The 18396-nt window shown below is 58.7% G+C and overlaps 2 protein-coding genes across 3 annotated transcripts in view; one reads left to right on the forward strand and one right to left on the reverse strand.

Annotated features, from left to right (window-relative positions):
* Positions 1-18396, reverse strand: part of SLC16A4 (solute carrier family 16 member 4) — a 383212-nt gene that overhangs the window by 69209 nt on the left and 295607 nt on the right. The gene's annotated exons all lie outside the window — the stretch shown is intronic.
* PSMA5 (proteasome 20S subunit alpha 5) lies at positions 536-12620 on the forward strand. Of its 2 annotated transcripts, XM_054181508.1 has the most exons (9): positions 536-688; positions 1705-1771; positions 4565-4691; positions 5802-5869; positions 6642-6749; positions 6855-6913; positions 7864-7966; positions 9156-9242; positions 12286-12620. In XM_054181508.1, exons 1-9 carry the CDS (start codon positions 660-662, stop codon positions 12361-12363), a joined length of 726 nt encoding a protein of 241 aa, XP_054037483.1. In that variant the 5' UTR covers positions 536-659; the 3' UTR covers positions 12364-12620. The 2 variants fall into 2 exon arrangements, with proteins under 2 accessions (XP_054037483.1, XP_054037486.1); XM_054181511.1 differs by lacking the exon at positions 6642-6749.

The following is an 18396-nucleotide window of genomic DNA, read 5'->3' on the forward strand; positions in this document are numbered from 1 at the left end:
TATGGCCCCCCTCGGTCCGCCCCCGGACACCCCCGGGACAACCCCCCGCCCCCGGTCCCTCCGCCCAGCGCGGACCCGGCCCCCAGCGGGATGGGCAGCACCCCTCGGGGGGTGTGTGTCCGTCCATCCATGGGCTCATCCGACCCCTCATTAGGCTGCCGGTGCGGGGCCGACAGCCCCGTTTACCGGCCGGAGGCCGGTAACGGGGTCGGTAACGGGGCTGTCGGTCCCGCACCGGCAGCCGGGTGCCGGCACGACCCCGGAGGACCCTGTGACATCTCGATGGCTCTGCCCGGTCCCCATTCCCCGGTCCCCCGCACCCGGTAACCCCCGCCCCGTCCCCGCGGTCTGCCCGCTGGCCCCGCCCCTTAGCGCTCTGGCCACGCCCCCTTTGCCCCGGCCACGCCCCCGCCGGCCAGCGCACCTCCCCTCTTCTCCCCGCCCAGCCCGCCCTCCCCTCCCTCTCATTGGCTAGCCGCCGAGGGTTGCCACCCAATGGAAAGGCGGCGCAGGGCGGAAGGGGCGGGGCGGCGCCTGCGTGCCGCGGGGCGGCAGACCGGAAGCGGCGGCGAAGAACCCGGCGAGGGCAGAGTGGCGCTCTCGCCTTCGCTGCCCGTTCTCCCCCTTCCCGGTGTTTTTCCCCCTTCCCCGGCGCCGCCATGTTCCTCACACGCTCCGAGTATGACCGGTGAGTGCTCTCCCGTCCTCTCTGACTCCATCCCGCGCTCTCCCGGCTGCCCGCGGCCTGCGGCTGAGTCACGGGCCTGTGGCTGGTCGCCGCCATCCCCATCCCGGTAGGCCTCGGGTGGCCTCTCTCGCTTGTAGCCGCCGTGGGGACACTCTGAGGAGCTGGCGGGGAGGCCACAGCCCTGCTCGAAGCCTTCTGCTTGTCCCCCGACCTGGCCCGCCCGGGCCCGTGGGGGTTCCCGCCTGGCCGGGCGCTGGTACCCATCCCTGCGGGGTGCTTTTTTCTCTATTTTTGTTTTCTTTGGGTTTTGGAGAGCCCAAATACCGGGGAAAGGGGGGCTTCTCCCAGTGCTGAAAGGCCCCCGGTGCGGGGGGAGGCTGCGTGAGGCATCCCTGGGGGGCTCTCCTAAAGCTGTATTTTATCTTGGTAAATGGCTCCCAAAACCAGACAGCTTTTCAGAAATCCCTTGGAGGGTTTTGTGTGTGGATGGAGCCCCCGGGCACAGTGCTTCTCTTGGGCGCTGGCACCGTGGGTCTGACGGGGAGGGCAGGGGCACCCCCCACTTTGTGCAGTGGGGTGGGAGGAGCGGCGGAGGTCAGGCTGGGCTGGTGTGTGGCGGTGGGATGGGGTATCCTGGGAAAGGAACGGGTCTGTGCTGGTAAAACGAAATCTTTCTGTCTCCTGGTGTTGAGAGAAAGCAGAATGTTTGGAGTCCCGAGGCAAGTTCCAGCATCCAGAGTGTGAACTGTGCCATGAAAACAAACCTCCTCCTGACCTGTAACTGGACTTGCTGCCATTCCTTTTGTTCTCTTTCTCCGTAAGCGTCCTGACTCCAGACACCTGCCATGAGGGTGACAGGCTCCAGCGAAGCTGTGACATGTTCCAGTTGCTCCCTCTGTGTTACCTGTCCCTAGCTGGCATCACCCTTCCCACCATTGTTTTTGAGTAAGGAACTGCATTTCTTGTCAGCCTTCAGTCTCCTGCCCTTCACGCAGTTTCTGTTGTTGTTCTTGCAGGGGTGTGAACACTTTTTCTCCTGAGGGGAGGCTGTTCCAGGTGGAGTATGCCATCGAGGCCATAAAGGTATTGTCAGCTCCTTCTGGTTGCCAAACTGTGCCATTAAGGGCTATTTCAAACCCAAAATGTGGTTTAGTCAGAAATAAAACAGGCGGGTTCTGTGCATTTGGCCTCTAAGTCTCATGAGGCAGCGAGGCAGAGGTTGGCCGGCTCCCAGGGCAATAGGCAGCGCTGAGCGGGACCTGCTGCCTTTCCCCGTAGCCGCAGCACCTGCGTGCGACTGCTCTGGCAGTTCTTTGACAGCCTTTCACCTGTGGTTCGTAGCGTGCCAGTGTTCGATTCCTTCTGTCCAGCTAAACTTCCCGCAGCTCTGCGCTTTTACAGATCATGAAGAATCTAAAGCCATCGATTTCCCCCAGCTGGAATCACAGAATGGGTTGGGTGGGAAGGGACCTTGAAACCCATCCGGTTCCACCCTCTGCAGGGACACCTCCCACCAGCCCAGGTTGCTCCATGCCCCGTCCAACCTGGCCTTGAACCCCTCCAGGGATGGGGCAGCCACAGCTTCTCTGGGCAACCTGGGCCAGGGGCTCACCGCCCTCACAGCAAAGAATTTCTTCCAAACTTCTCATCTCAATCTCCCCTCTTTCAGTGTAAAACCGTTCCCCCTCGTCCCGTGGCTCCCCTCCCTGCTCCAGAGTCCCTCCCCAGCTTTCCTGGAGCCCCTTTGGGACTGGAAGGGGCTGGAAGGTCTCCCCGGAGCCTTCTCTTCTCCAGGCTGAACCCCCCCAGCTCTCTCAGCCTGTCCCCACAGCAGAGGGGCTCCAGCCCTCCCAGCATCTCCGTGGCCTCCTCTGGCCCCGCTCCAACAGGTCCATCTCCTTGTGCTGAGGACTCCAGAGCTGGACACGGTACCCCAGTACTCCGTGGTGCAGGGGTGTGTTCCCCTCCCTGTCTCCTAACAGTCGACTTACCCCCAAACCAAACACAGTCCGAAGATGCTGATCCCCAAATCCAAACGACTCAGAGCTAATGTTGGGGCGAGAGGTCCTGGCTGCCCAAACTCCGTGACTCTGCCCGCAGAAGTTCCCACTGCCAGCGTGTCGTGCCCTTAGTGTCCACAAACACTTATCTAAGAGCAGAGGAGTGCTCTGCTTTCTTTTCACCTGACCTAGTGCCTTGTTCCCTTCTGCTTTGTGGGCTTTATAAGGACGGAGTTGCTTAAAAAACCCCAAGTGGCAACTTTTCTCTTGCTGAGTCAACTTTCCTTTTCTTAACTCACTTCTGTTGCAGCTTGGGGCGTGTCACTATTTCCTCAGGTGAATTTGAAATCCTGAAGGTAAAGGTTGTTTTGAGCAAACTAACCCGCCTCTGCAGAGCCCAGTGGCCTTTTCGGGGCTTTAAGTGTTCTTAAATTGATAAATGTTCTCGTTTCTGAGAATGTGGGCGTTGATTGGGAGTTAAGTTTAAACCTGGGGGGAAAACTGGTCAAGTGAAGAAGCCCCGGGCAGGCTTGTGTTTGGGCTGGGGAAAGGGGGGTGCTGGCTTTAGTTTCCCTGTACTGCTTTAGCTTGTTGGAGGACTACTTAAATGCGGAGGCAAAAAGTAAGAATGTTTATTAAGACCTTGGGAAGTAAAAACTCTCAGAAGGATGTCAGTCACCACGGTGACTCTGTAATTACAAATACACGGCGTATTTCTACCGGTGTAGAAATCATACGGCAGCCTTCTGGCTTCTCCTTATTTTCCCAGATCAGCCCATAACCCCTCCCGTTACCGATGAAATTCCTGCAGCTCAGTGGCTCTTGCAACACTTTACCTGTGGCGCCCGCGCCTTGGGGTGTAGGAGGAGTTTTTATTCGTGTGCTGTAGCTTCATTAACAAAAACCCATCTGAAATAACCCTTCTTCCCTTGGGGTTTGTGTGCAGCTGTGGCAGGCTGCGTGCTTAAAGGATTAAAACCACGAGCGTCCAAACTCACGATGTCTAAAACCGTGAGTGTCCGCCACGGGGAGATTCCCCTCCATCGGGCCTGTGGTTAGAGCTGGAGCTACCTGGGGAAGCTCGTCGTTATAATTATACCACGTAGCCTGATTTGGGTATTCAGAGTTAGCAACTCCACGCCGCACCCGATATGGTTATTCCGGTAAATTCCCCAGCGTGGAAAAGCTGGGAGGGAGTAGGGATTGGGCGGGGGGAATAAGGTAGGGGCTGGTGGGAGCCCTGGAAATGTGTCCCACCCGCCCTGTGGTTGTGCTCACGGCCATGGTGACACTGTGGTGTCCTGCAAGACTGGGGTAAAACCTGCTGCGGGTGATTAACTGCTGCCTGGAAAACGGTACGTGCACAAAATGCTCTCGTTCCTGTTGTAAATTTTGTGGATGTGAGGACGCTACGGAGAAAAGGAGCTAACGGAAAGAAAAATGCTCCAGCCAGAAGTAGAGATGCAGTGAGAATTAAGGCCGTTATGCGAAATCCTCCTTTCTTGCTTTAAAATTTAATTTCTGTCTTGCAAGGGAAGATTCGCCAGGCCTTTTAAATTCATAAGGCTTTAAGCTGTAAAAATGGATGTTGCTCGGGGAAGAGATTAACGATTTGCCGCAGCCCTGATGGGTTCCGCTGAACTAAGCGGCCGGGAAGCAGCAAGGGTTTAACCTTTCCCGTTTCCTAGTTCAAGCCGTAACATTTAAAATTTGGTGCGCGAAGCCAGAGTGTCTTAGACGCCGTGGGGTTTCTGCGTCGGCGACGCGACGGTCTCCGAAACGAAACGCCTACAAATAACACGAGTCAAAATTAGCGTTGCGCAAGCGTTAATGAATTAATATTGCGTGGCGGTGGTCACTGTGCGGTGGTTTGCAGCTTGGTTCCACGGCCATCGGGATTCAGACCTCGGAGGGCGTCTGCCTGGCCGTGGAGAAGAGGATCACCTCCCCGCTCATGGAGCCCAGCAGCATCGAGAAGATCGTAGAAATCGATTCTCACATAGGTAAGGAGAAAGAAGGGAGCTTTGGGTGCTCCTCTGGGAGCATCCCTCAAGTTTTGGAGAGAGATATATATATATATATATAGATATATATATATATATATATATAAAATAACCGTCCCCTGGGAGTGTCGGAAGCGGCGTTTCAGGGCTAACCTTCCCCGTGGGCAGCTCTGCCGAGCCGAGCAGGAACGCTCATCCCTCCCAGTCAACGCCAGGTCCTGGTCACTGGTTTTCCAGGCTCCAGGCCAGCAGGACATAGTTATAGGAGCAGGAAGAGGCAGCTGAAGCAACCCCCCAATCCCCCCCCCAGCCTCAATGACCTCCCTCATGAAAGCTCATCCCAAATTTAGATCTGGGAGGGCAGGGAATTACTGCAAAAGGCTTGACTGGAGGCCAGTTTCTCTGGGAGCACTAATGTCAGCCCGTAGCCCCCGCTCGCAGCCTCCTGCGCCGGGAGGGGGCCCGCGACGGGGCTCATGACCAAATATGTCGCCTTGAAAAGCGGGAGACCTCCAAAATACCCATGTCGCTGGTGACATGGGTCATGGAAGGAGCTCTCGAAGAGTCTAATTTCCTCCTCCCGTGTGCTGGCGATACAGCCCCTCTCATCCTGGAGCAGGATCCGTGCTGGAGCCTCCTGCCGCGTCCCCCCCCAGCTATGGCTTAGCCAGCGTTCCCCATGGTGGGGTTGGGCCGGGGGGGGGGATGAATGAGTTCCTCTTCCAAGCACGTTGTGTTTCGGTTGGTTGGTTTTTCTTGGGATGCCTCAAATGCGGCTCCTTTAAGCAGTTCAGATTTGGGGTGGGTGGGAGGCACGACTGGGAGAACTCGGTTATGCACCTGCCCTTCAGCTGGGTGTCGTGGTTTGGGCTGGGCTGGCCACTAAAACCGCCGATGGATCCGTGATCCATCCTTGCTCTCGAGCAAATCTGTGTCCATCCCACCCTCCTTCCTTTCCGGCCATCTGCGGTGCGGCGCTGCCGTCTGCTCCCACCCGGAGACCCGCTCCACGGCCTTTTGTACTTCACCGTGGGGCTTTGGGAAGCCTGGGGGAAGAGCGCAGCGCAAATAATGGGTGAAATGACTCGCGTTTTCCCTCTCCGATTCCAGGGTGTGCCATGAGTGGCTTAATAGCCGATGCGAAGACTTTAATTGATAAAGCAAGAGTGGAGACTCAGGTAAGACTTGACGTTTCTCTTCTTAAAACAACGGCGCTGGTCTCGGGGACGTCTCGGAAGGCTCTGGCAGAGGAAGATGGCTATAGGAAAGGAGCCGGTGTGGAGCGGGAGGCTGGCGGGGGAGCGCGGCTTCCCTCACGGGGCTTTTGCTGAGCAAACGGGTGGAGTCTCGTGTGTATTTTTCCTCTTTGGTATGGAACACTTGGTGGGAATCTTATGGCAGGTTCTCCAGTGGTCTCTTAGCACCGGCAGATGCGCCGCAGTGAATGCGTGGGGCCGTTTATCCGACTTGGTTTTGACAAAAGTTATTATTTTTCACCCCTTCAATTTACTCGGTGCCTCGGGTGCTCGGAGGTCCCGGGTGCGAATCTCGCCGCTGTAGCAAAGACTTCTGTGGAGTTTCCCTGCATGTCAGCACTGCTCCTGCCTCTGGAGAACCGGATAACCCATCACTTTGGAAACAGATACTGGGATAAAGTGCTCTGGCCTTGCATTTTCCCCTCGTGGCGCCCCAAAGCCTCAATATCCCAAAGTTTCTGGGGGATCCCTGCACAAAATTCCCAGCTTGTTCTAGGCTTCCCCCTCTCTTCCCGCCGCTTCCCTTTTGCAGCCGAACGGGCTGTGCCCTGGGAGCCATCAGCTTGTCCGGAGGGGTTTTGTGGCTACGCCAGGGCATCACTCCCACCCGCCACGTGAACGATCCAGGATTGTCATATTTTGGGAAAACAAGGTGATAATTCAAAATTTTTTTTTTTCCCCCCCCGCTTTGCAGAATCACTGGTTCACCTACAACGAAACCATGACGGTGGAGAGCGTCACGCAGGCCGTCTCCAACCTGGCGCTGCAGTTTGGGGAGGAGGACGCGGACCCCGGGGCGATGGTGCGGAGCTGGGGGGGTGGGGGAGGTGCTCTGGCGAGGTGCCGTTGGCTCCCCTCTGCCTTTGCCCTGGGCCTTGCCTAACCTCTTATCTCCTTTCCCTTCCAGTCTCGTCCATTCGGTGTCGCGCTGCTTTTTGGAGGAGTTGATGAGAAGGGACCCCAGCTGTAAGTTCGTCTCTCTTAATGCAATCCAGCTCTGGGAAGAAACAAAACCTCCACTGCGATTTCCCAGGACGTTTTAATAATTACTTGGTTCTGGGATTTTCTTTAAGCCAAACACTTGGGGGTTTATCCCATTAGGTACCCGATGTGTGTGTGTTAATGCTTTTAAACCCTTCCCTTCGACGCAGCGTGAGCGCTGGCTGCTTGCTCGGGATTGAAGAGAACGCCGCGTCTTCACTGAATCTTTGCTTTTTAAATGTGGTTTCCCGGGCGGGAGGGAAGCGTTAAAGCTCTCCTCGTCCCGAGTTTATTCTTACCTTTCCCTAAAGGACTAGCAGAGCCACCGGTAACATAATATGCGGAGCCTGCTGTGACATTCCTTGGGGAGGTGGTGGGGTGCCTGTAACCTGAACTCCTGCGCGCTTCAAACACTCGGCCTCCCCTGGAGCTGGGAAGGGCTCAGCAGAGCCAGCCCAATAAGGTCTCCCTGTGGTCTCCCTCCAGTAGTGAAAACTTGCTGGTTTTATTAAAAAAAAAAAAAAAAAAGAAAAAAGATAAGGGGGGAAAATTAAAAAAGGAAAACCATTCCTCTCGGAGCGTGGAGGGCAGCGTCAGGAGCGTATAGCTCTCCTTCTCGCTTGCCAGCCCGGCGTGGGTCTGCGGGTGACTCCCTGGCACTCCTCGCGCCTTGGTCATCCCCTCTGCACTGCAGGAGGAGAGACCTGCTGCTGCTGCGCTAATCGCAGCATCCCCCGAGGCCGCTGGATGTGCGGGAGGAGGCTGGACACAGCGAGCTCTGCCCCGCGCCGGCAGACAACCTGTCGCTGCCGGGGAGCCCTTCTTCTTCCCCAACTCTGCACGGGGAGCTCTGGGGCTGGGGGGAAAGCCCTTGGGGTGCCGCGGTGTGGGATGGGGTGCAGCGGCCGTTCACTCTCTCCCCCGTCTTCCTCCAGGTTTCACATGGACCCGTCGGGGACCTTTGTTCAGTGCGATGCCAGAGCGATCGGCTCCGCCTCGGAAGGCGCACAGAGCTCTCTGCAAGAGGTTTACCATAAGGTAAAAAAGCTGGGTCGGGGTTGAGCTCTCACGAGTTAGAGGTACCTCGCCACCTATAAAGATCCACAAGCTTCCTTCCTGCCCGAAGAGTGATTTGTAAGGTTCTTGTAGCGCCGCAGAGGAGGTGCGTGAGCTCGTGGAGGGTGGGACTCGGGCCTTGGCCGTTGATCCCGTGATTAGATGGCAGCGCCGAGCGTCTGGGCGAGGATCTCTACCGGGAGGAGTGCTACTACCAGCAGCTTCCCCCTGGGCTGCAGCTGGAACACGAGACTGGTGTCTGAGATGCCGGTCTCTGCCTCTAGCGGGTGATAATTAAGACCATGTCAGGAAGCGCTCTATAAATAAAAGAACGGCTATACGAACGCCGCCGGTCGGCGTCAGGGCTCGGTATGGGCGCAGCCTGAGCGTACGGAGCTAAAGCAAGCGGCTTTGTTTCACCAGATCTCTTAAGCCAGTGATGTTAATGGCTTTTGCGCTGCAAGTGCTGGTCCTGTTTGCTATTAAATAGAAAGTTTCTTCCCTCCGCGAGGAGGGAGCCGCCCCTTTTGCGTGGTAAGAAAGCAAACACGGTAATGAAAAGCAGAGTTGGTGGTGTTGATTGCTGTGAAGACTTCCAGCCAAAGACTTAACCGAATTTGTTCACCAGCAGAACTGTCCCAAGTTCTGGGCTCCGTGGCTTGTTAAACACCTTCCGATCGGAACGTTACGGCAAACGCAGCTATCGTCACTCTAGCTCTAGTTACCCCTCGCGCAGGGGTTTATGGGATTAAAACAGGAAGGCTTCTGCCAAGAGGGAGTCCGGCTTTTCGGAGCTCCCGCTGGAGCCTGTTGCGGGGGAAACTGCTTGATAGACAGTAACTGGTGAAGAGAAACGGACCCTCGCGGCCCGCTCCCGGCGGTGAGGTTTATGTGCCCAGATTAACAGTTCTTTAAGCTTCGCAAAAAGTTACACAGAAGCAGAAAGTCGCCATCCTTGCAATTGTCACTGCCCTGCCCGAACAGTGCGTTTTGATCTCTTGTTGATACTGTAGATAACTTGATAAGCTTTTAAATTTGCTGCCAGTGACAGCTTAAAGGATTTGAGAGGGGCGGGAGGGAGAGCATCACGCTTCTGCGGTCAAAGGGGGGTTGACGTACGAGTCCTTGCTTGAGCCTCAACAACGCAATCAATGAGGGATTTCTTTTGCAGTCCATGACGCTGAAAGAAGCCATCAAATCTTCCCTCGTCATCCTGAAACAAGTTATGGAGGAGAAACTGAACGCAACCAACATTGAGGTAACGGGCGACTCCCTTTAGCGGCGTGAGGTTGCGGTTTGCGGCGCTCGGCGTGGAGGAGGAGAAATCCGCGCCGGCCTGTAGTCTCTGCGTCCTCGGCGCGAGCCCTGCCGCCTGCGCAGCGAGTGTCTCGGTGGCTTCTTGCATTTCAAAGGTGCAGGCGAGAAAGCTGCCGGCTCGCTTTTTTGCAGAGGCAGGTTGCCCCGTGCTGCTGGAGCAAGGGGTGAGTCGCTGGAACAGCTCAGGACTTCCCAAGCCAAGGCCTGGCCGGCTGCAGATATCCTTGCGCTTTCAAGCTGCCCGTTGTAGCACGTCGTGCGTGGCACCTCGGAAGGGTTGGAGCTTTCTTTTGACTTTTCGTTTGCCTGGCTAATCCACGAGCGCTGGCAGAAGCGATTCTCCTGGGGCTCGCTGGACGTGGGCTGGAGCCCCTGCTCGGCCTTACAGCGGCCGAGTCAGCCAAGCGGGAACCTGTCGTGCCAGCCGGATCGCTGCGCTTTTTTTTTTTTTTTTTTTTTTTCCTTTCTCCTCTCTTCCCCGGGGTTTAACCATTCTTTTTTTCCCTGGTACTTGTAATATTAGAAGGAATGAAAATTATACAGCTTCTGGACTTGCTATATTCAGTCTTGGGTGGGCGCCAACAATCTGTTGGACGGGAGGACCGAAGAGGTGAAGCCTCCAGAAACGAATGCGCTCCTCTGACCTCCGGCGTTTTGCCCGCCATGGGTCAGGCTGGCGGAGCTCAGCTTCCCCCGCGCTCTGGGAGATCCCCACGAACCTGCTGGTACCTGTCCCTTTAAACCCCGCTCCTTGGACTCGCTCCTTTTTAGGTAGCAAAGGTAAAAACCCTTCCAGTTTGTTAGTGATAATGGCTAGCTGATGAGCAAGGCTGGCGTATAGAGTTTGCTTCTATTTCTGGCGGGTTATGAGACGCTAGACCTTTTGAAATCATGTCATTCCGACTCCTGAGCTGCTCTCCTCCGGCCGTTCTCCCATTCCTTTCCTCTGAGCGCTGGGAACCCGTTTTCCCAAACAGCCTAAAAGTGCGCACCCCACTTCTTTTCTTATTAAATGCCGCTGCTGGGCGCCCTTCCTGACGTGATTAACCAGCTCATTTCGGAGGGAAAGGGCCAACAGCACGCTGAAAACTTAGATGCTCCATCCAGAAGCGATACCGCCCGGCTGAAATCTCCTTCTCCAGATGCTCTCCCAGTTCTCTCTCGATCAGCTTCGGGTCTCCTCGGGAAGATCCGCAGTACAGTGCGAAGAACTGGAGGCGGAGGAGCGTGTACAGTATCCTTATGTCATGTCCCCGTTTAACAGGGCTTAACTGTGCTTGGCAAAGCTCTGAACGTGTTGAGGAATCATATCAGGGTTAAGTATGAGAAGAATGTGCTGAGGATTAAAAGGTCTCTATTGACTCAAGTCACCCTTCTGGCTGAAAATCTCCTACCTGAAGTAGCCGCTTTGCTTTCTAGCCTTTTAGTGGGGCTCAGGTTTATTTACTCCGGCCGCTTCCCCCTCACCTACGGGATTTTTCCATCCAGCAGCGAAGAGAAGGGGGCGAAGTGTGGTCGTGGAAGAGTTAAATCCCTGGACGGGCAGCCTTAAACGATGTTTTAAATTCTTTTAAATGCATTACTTCCCCCCGCGAAGCCTGTAAGGGAATGGTTGGGTAACACTTTTGTTGGTGGGGAGAAGGTGAGGCGCGGGTTCGAGCAGAGGTTGGAAAAGTCGGCGTAGTTGGCGTCTCGGAAGAGTTGGTTTGGTTTCGGGGTGTACGTATGTGTGTTGTCGAGTCCATTCGGATCTCGTATCGCTCCAGCCCCCATCCAGGTGATGTGAGGGGCATCTTGGAGTGTCTCTGCCGTGTCTGAGAACGCCGGGTAAAGCCAGGGCGCTCAGGCTGAGTGTTGGGGACGTTTCTCCTTGGGGGGGGGGGGGGGAAGGCTTATGGCCACCCTCCCTCTACCCCCAAAAAGCGCGTAAACCGTCTCCTGCTGGTTTATGGGTGACCGTGCGAGCGGAGAAGCCTGGGAAGAGCTCGGGGGTTTGCCAGGACCTTCTGCAGCTTTCCTTTGGCTTCTTGCAACCAAACACTTTGATCCTTTAAGAGTAGAGATTCGTTCCCAGTCAGCTGCGGAGCATCCCAGTGGCTTTTTGGCTTCCCCCCCCGCCCACCACTGCCCCGCGGCAGCTGCCCGTATCTCGGGCTCTCGCGCCACCGGCTAGGTGCGAACCGAAGTCCCGCTTAACATTCCTCTTCCAGCCTTGGCGTTCCTCAAGTGTCCCTTGTCCTGGTGTTCGCCCCGTGAAACGTCTCAGCTGTCCGCCCCGGACGCTGCCTCCTGGCAGAGGGGCAGAGCGGCGTGTGTTGTCCGTCTCCCGTCCCCCCCCACCCTCCCCAGCTTCGTCCCTCGGGCTTTGCCTTGGGAGAGATCTCTCTGGCTGCTCCTACAGGGCACCAGGCGCACCGTGGCTTGCTGAGTATTTCGGCGTTTGGCCATCAAAATGCAGGTTTGCCTCTGCCTCGCTTGCCCAGGGCTAACCCTTCCGAGTGGTTTTTGGGGTTGTTTTTTTTTTTTTTGCTATTTCGGTTGATGGGGAGGGACGTTAGCGGGCCAGGATTTGTACCCTGGGTTGGTTACTGGAGGAGAAGAGGCGCTTCTGCCGCGGGCCACGCCGAACCGCAGCACAAAGCGCCCCTCTCCGAGGAGTATTTGATGAATACGCGTAATCCTTACTCGTATTGACGGCGTCTTTTTCCCCAGCAAGCGGCGGCGGAGCCTGCCTGTTCCCAACAGACGTTCCCCGCTGCTGCTACTGTGAGGGGACTGAGTCAATTAAAAGCTATTTCTGCGGCAGGCGGCTATTTTAAGGAATCAAAGAGCGTGTTACGGGGTGGAATGATCTTGCTGGGCTGGCAGATCGGGCAGCCGAGAAGGAACAGCTGCTCCGCGGTGGCCGCTCTCTCGTTCCCTGCCCCACGCTGTCACTTCACGCGCGTGCGGCCGCACTTAACCCCTTGCTCCTTCTCTTCCAGCTCGCCACGGTGCAGCCCGGCATGAAGTTCCACATGTACACGAAAGAGGAGCTTGAAGAGGTCATCAAGGATATTTGAAAAAGGAGAGAGACTCCCTCAAAGGCTTGTTATTCCGATCACCCCACCCCGATCAAAGCGAACTGCCTCTCGGTTCCTTCCAGCCCCTGTGATTTTTATTTTCCGGCAGCATCCGTAAATTGCTCTTTTTAGAAGGCTCTTGAGGTGGTTTTTTTTTGGGTGGTGTGTTTTTTTTTTTTTTTTTTTTTTTTACAGTTTCTGTACATAACTGATCTCTGCCCTGAGAGGAAATGAAAATAAATCATTTTGTTACTCTACCCTGGGGTCTTCGTCTCGGAGGCGGGGGTTATGGGGGTGGAGGGGGGGGGACGACGACCGGTTTAGAGGGAAAACCGCCGGGGTGGGGGCAGATGAGGGCAACATCTGCTGCGGAGCCGGGGCTGTGGCAGTGACAAGTCTCCCTCTGGTGGAGAGCGTGGCGATGTGGCATCGGGAGATCCGTGTGTCATTTCCCGTGAATTTGGGGAAAAACGTTAGATTTTTTTTTTTATTTTTTTTTTTTTTAAGACGTGCTGATGCCCGTCTGGTACGTTCCCTCTCTCCTCCTCCTGCTGTTTTGGTCCCTAACGGTGTACCCGGAGCTCTGACTCCTTCCCAGCGATGAAATCCGTAACCGGGCTTGGGGGGTTCTGTTGATTCTGTTTGCGTTTCCTTCTAGCGGAGCTTGGAAAGAACCCGTTAACGACGGATAGACCAGAGCGGGAACAGCGCTGGGGTTAATGGGCCAGCGCCTCACCGGTTCAATTGGCCAGATATTGCTTAATTTGGAGAGAATTCTCCTTCTGACCAGCAAACTTCTGCTCATCCTCTTCACAGGCCTTTTAGTCCTCGGTCTCCGGCTCCTTGGCCTCAAAATAGCAGCTGAGAATTGAAGATGGGTCTGATTAAAGGGAATAAGCTGAGATTAATGAAGTATTTCCCTACGAAATCGTGCCTGCCGGAGGAGGCCAGCTTGGCCCCGGCCCCTGGCAGCTTGCTCTGTGCTGCCCCGCGAACCTCGGCAGGCTCCGCTCTTCTCCTCCTCTTTTTTTTTTTTTTTTTTTTTTTATTTTGAGAAATTACAATTTCCCCCTGAACAAAACACGACGTTGTTTGCTGAGGAAATGACAGCCGCCGCCTGCGCTGCCGGGAGAGGCGGGGGGGGACCTTGCCAGCGTTATATTTGACTGAAACGAGTAACTTTCCGCTGGGTTCAGCGCTGGGATGGGCCCTCGGGTCCCCGGCGGGCGTTTCGTCGCTTGGCAAAGCCCAACCGCGGCACCAAAACCAGCATCTACCTTTTGTGGGAGGGGAAAATACCAATCCTATTAATTTTTTTTTGTTTGGTTGGTTGGTTTTTTTCCTCTCTTGCCGTTGCCAGACAGATGCAGGAAGGGAAGCCAAGGTCTGGAAGATTCACTCCTCGGATAACTTCGGTTTTCAGAATAGCTGAGCGCCCTCGGCTCAGGAGCTCTGCCGTGAGTTTCCCCTTTTGCGTAATTCTCTGAAGGGAGTAAATCGGAGCGTCGGGCGCCGCCTGAGGCCGTGGTACAGGGTTGGATGCAACACCCCAATCTGCAGGTGGAAGAGCAAACAGAAGAAATAATTAGCTGATGGACTTTCCCCTTGGGGGAGACCTTCCCTGTAGCCTGGATGAGGGGGAAAACGCTCCTTGACTTTGGCTCTGCCTGGGCAGTTTTTGGGTGCCGTAGCCGGTCTCCGTGCTGCTCCTCACCCCTGGAATGACTCCGGGGCAGCGCCCAGGGTGGCTCTGGCGTGGGAGCTCGCCCATCCTGAATATCCAGCAAGCCAGGATGATATCCAGGGCACCGCCCCGAGCGTCACCCTCCTAAAACCACCCCCTAAGCGAAACTGGGGCTGCTATCGCTGGAAAACGTGAACGCCCTTTAGCCTTGGCGTGCTTCAGAGCTCCGTCGTGTTCCCTTCTCCCTTGGGAAGGAGACCGAGGGCTGTCCCGGTGGTGTAATCCTGCTGTTCCGGGTTTCTTTCAAAGTTTGTTTATGTCCTAGGAAACACAAAAAGCTAATTCTTCCCAGCGCGGCACTGGGCAGAAAATAGGCCTTTATGCCCTGCCCCTCCTCACATGGTTCGCTGGTGGCGGCATCACATGAGAGCGGCTCCTCGGGAGCTGAAAATCGAGGCTTTGTGCTCCTTATCTGAGCCCTCCTGGCAAGGGAAAAGCCGGAGCTCGGTCCAAGCAACCGCCAGGCCCAATGCGAGCGGGGTTGAGGGTAACGGGGGGGTGGTGAGTGGAGGGGAGTCCCCCTCGCCTCCCACCTGGCTGTTTGATATCTGCCCCTTTCCTCGCTTTCCTGAGCCAATGCCACCCAGGCGGCCTGTCCCAGGGCTGGGTTTCCCTGTGCCTTTCACCCACCCAACTCCCAGATTGTCTTTTTTTTTTTTTCAGGGGAGGGGGAAGGGAAAAAAAAAAAAACCAACAAAAAAACCAAACCATACCAAGCGGAAGGATGACACGGCAGTAAAATGAAAATTCCCTTTTTCAGGGGAGGAGGGACTCCAGGAGCTCCCTGAGGATCTCGCTTGGGTGTAGCGGGAGGTTGAACCCCGCTTGTGCGGGGCTGAGAGCTCCCGGTCCCCTTCTCTGGTGGGGGGGGGGGGGGGGGGGCACCTTTGGTGGCGCTGGGGGTGCAGAGCCCTCCCCTCTCTGGGTGGGGGCTGCTGGGGGTGTTTGTGGCTTCGTGCGTTGCACCAGCGCTTCCCGGGAAAGGCTTGTGCAAGGCTGTAACCGTCACCGCGCACGGAAACACCCAGCTCTGCCTGTACCGGCCCAAGGGAAACCGAGGTGGGGGGACGACGCACGCTCTGCTGTCCCCTGTTCCCCCCCCCTCGCCTCCGCTGCCAGCTGTGCACCCCCACAACCAGGGGCTGAGCCCCACAGCCAGCCTCGGCCTCTCCAGGCCGGGGGGAGCCCTTCCCGGGAGGCTTCTCCCCTCCATTCCCGGGGGTTCCCCACCTTTCTTGGGGGTCCCCTCCCTCCCGATGGTTCCGAGCCCCGGGGGTCCCCGCGCACGTGGGCGGCCGCACCTTGTGAATGGGCCGGGGGTGGGCCTGGCGCGCCCCCAGCTACCTGTCGCTTCGGCCAATCAGAAAATCCTTCCGCTGCCCCGCCAATCAGAGGCTTGTCGCTAGGTAGATTAGAGCCCGGGGTCACCAGAGAGAGGGCGGGCTCGCACCCATCGTGCAAGCGCTGCCGGCCAATCACGGGAAGAGGAGGCCAGTGATTGACACGAGAAGGGGCTAACCGCAAGGCGTGTCGCCGGGGAGGCGAGCCGCGGTTTAGAGCGACATCTCCTTCAGCCAATCCCAGCGGGGGGGCGCGTCGCGGGGGCGGGGCGGTTCGCGGCGGCGGCCAATGGGAGGCGGGGGGCGGGCGGCGGCGGGCCGGTACGCGGGGCGGCGGCGGCGGCCGGAGTCGCCATGGGGCCGCGCGGGGCGGCGCGGCTGGCGGCGGGGCTGACGCTGGCGCTGGGGGCGGCGGTGGCGCTGGGGCTGCGACACCGGCACCGGGACCCCCGCGGCGGCGGGATGGCGGCGGCGGTGGCGGCGGGGGGCGAGGCCTGCGGCGGCCTGCGCGGCGTCCCGGCCGCCCTCGGTAACAACACGCACCAGGTGAGTCCGGACGGACGGACGGGCTCCGGGGGAAGCGGGGAGCGGGGGACAGCGGGGAGTCCTCCGGGGGACAGGCGGACGGGCACCACCCCCCCCACCCCCCCCGCCTCGCCCCGGCCGGCGCCTTGTGGGACGGACGGACCGACCGAGGGACGGGCGGACAGGTCCCCGCCCCGGGGCCTGGCGGGGCCTGGCGAGGGCAGGTGGCTTCTTGGGGGGCGGGACGGATGGACGGACACCCTCCTGCATGCCCTGGGACGGAGGGACGGACAGACAGACAGACAGACACCCCCCTTCCATCCCCTGGGATGGACAGGCAGGCGGACGGACGGACACCCTCCCTGCATCCCCTGGGACAGACGGACAGACATCCCTCTCCGTCGCCTGGGGTGGAGGGACGGACAGACAGACAGACAGACGTCCCCCTCCCCACGTTCCCTGGGACAGACAGATGGACCGACAGACAGACGTCCTCCCCTGCATCCCCTGGGACAGGTGGACAGACATCCCCCTCCCCACGTCCTCTGGGACAGACAGACACACAGAGATCTCCCCTGACATCCCTTGGGACAGACAGACAGACACACACCCCCCCCATATCCCCTGGAATGGACAGACAGACAGACATCCCTCCTATATCCCCTGGGACAGACAGACAGGCGGACAGACAACCCCCACATCCCCTGGGATGGACAGACAGACAGACAGACGTACCCCCTACACCCCCTGGGAAGGACGGACAGACACCCCCCTACACTCTCTGGGACGGACAGACAGACAGACCCCCCCCACACACACCCCCTGGGAGGGACAGACAGCCCCTCTACATCTCCTGGGATGGACAGACAGATGGACAGGCACTCCCCTACACTCCCTGGGACAGACAGACACCCCCCTCCGCACCCCCTGGGACAGACGGATGGACAGACAGACACCCCCCTACACCCCGTGGGACAGACAGATGCCCCCCTACACCCCCCGGGGTGGACAGACAGACAGACACCCCCCTACACCCCTTGGGATGGAGGGACAGACACCCCCCCCCGGCTCCCCCTGTGCCGGCTGGGGCAGGACCTGGGGGGGCCGGACGGGACAGAGGGACAGACAGAGGGACAGACCGGGCGCTGCCCTGCGGGTGCCAGCAGAGGCACCTGCTGCAGCGGGACGGGCGCCTGCGCAGGGACAGACGGACGGACACCGCCTGCCAGCGGGCGGGAGACAGAGCCCCCCCTGCCCCCGGTAACCCCCCCGGTGGGGAGCAGCCCCCGCCCCAGACCCCCATGGACAGACTGGGGGAGAGGGCGGACGGACGGACGGACGGACGGACAGACAGGGGGATCCTGACCTCGTCCCCGCGGGTTGATCATTAACCCAGGCAGGGCCGGGGCGGGGGGGGGGGGGGGGGGGGGGGTGTGTGTGTGGGACGGATCCGGGCCGGGATCCGCTGGCTCTCGGCCACCGGCTGCGTCCGGCCGGTTGCCACTGGGTGGCGGTGGCTTTGCCAGCCCAGTTTGACCAGTCCCTTGACTGGTCCCGCACCAGTTTAACCTTTCTTCCCCCTTATTTTCCCCCCCCCCCCGGCCTCCGTAAGGGGATGCCTCCCGCAGGGTGGGACACGGGGACGGGGGTGGCACCGCGGGGTCCCCTCCCTGTCACCTCTCCCCGGCGCTCCGGGGGTGTCGGGGACACCGCGGCCCTGACCTTGTCCCCGCCGCAGGGCTCCCCTTCTCCCTGCCTGCCTGGGGCTGCCGGCGTCCCTGTCCCCCGCAGGTGTCCCCCGGTGTCCCCAGGTGTCCCGTGGGTGTCCCCAGCCAACCCCCACCCCTCTCCCATCCGTCCGCTCCAGTCCAAACCAGTGTCCCCCAGTGCCACCGTGGGGGGTCTCTGGCTTGCAGGCAGCTGCCCGGCAGCCTGAGTGGGGTGGGGGGAGGGTCCCAAGGGTGGGGGGGGGGTGGGGGCTCAGGGAGGGGGGTGAGTGGCACAGAGGGGACCCCCCCACACCCCATGCTGTGGGGACGGGGTAGTGTCACCTGCCTGGGTGTCAGGGGAGGGTGCCGGGACCTCAGTGTCCCCTGGGAGGGGGTGGCCACGGGGCTCGTTGCAGCCTGTCCTGGTGAGGGGGGGGGGGGGGGCGTGTCCGGTGCTTGTGTCGTGTGTGTCCCCCCCCCCCCGGGTGACAGTGTGCTTTTGCCATCTCTTGCCTCGCAGTGTGTCTTCGATGACCTCAGCGGCTCTGTGTCACTGTCCTGGGTGGGCGACAGCACGGGGGTAAGTGCTGGGGGGCGGGGGGGGGGGCTTCACCCCCCAAAGTTCCCTCTTTGGGGCAGGGGGGGGGACAATGGCGTCCCCCTCCTGTGCCCGAGGGGCTGCAGGACTGGTGGGACCCAAAGCAGGGACTGGGAT

This window comes from Rissa tridactyla, chromosome 21 (genome assembly GCF_028500815.1).
Source record: "Rissa tridactyla isolate bRisTri1 chromosome 21, bRisTri1.patW.cur.20221130, whole genome shotgun sequence".
Lineage (NCBI taxonomy): Eukaryota > Metazoa > Chordata > Aves > Charadriiformes > Laridae > Rissa > Rissa tridactyla.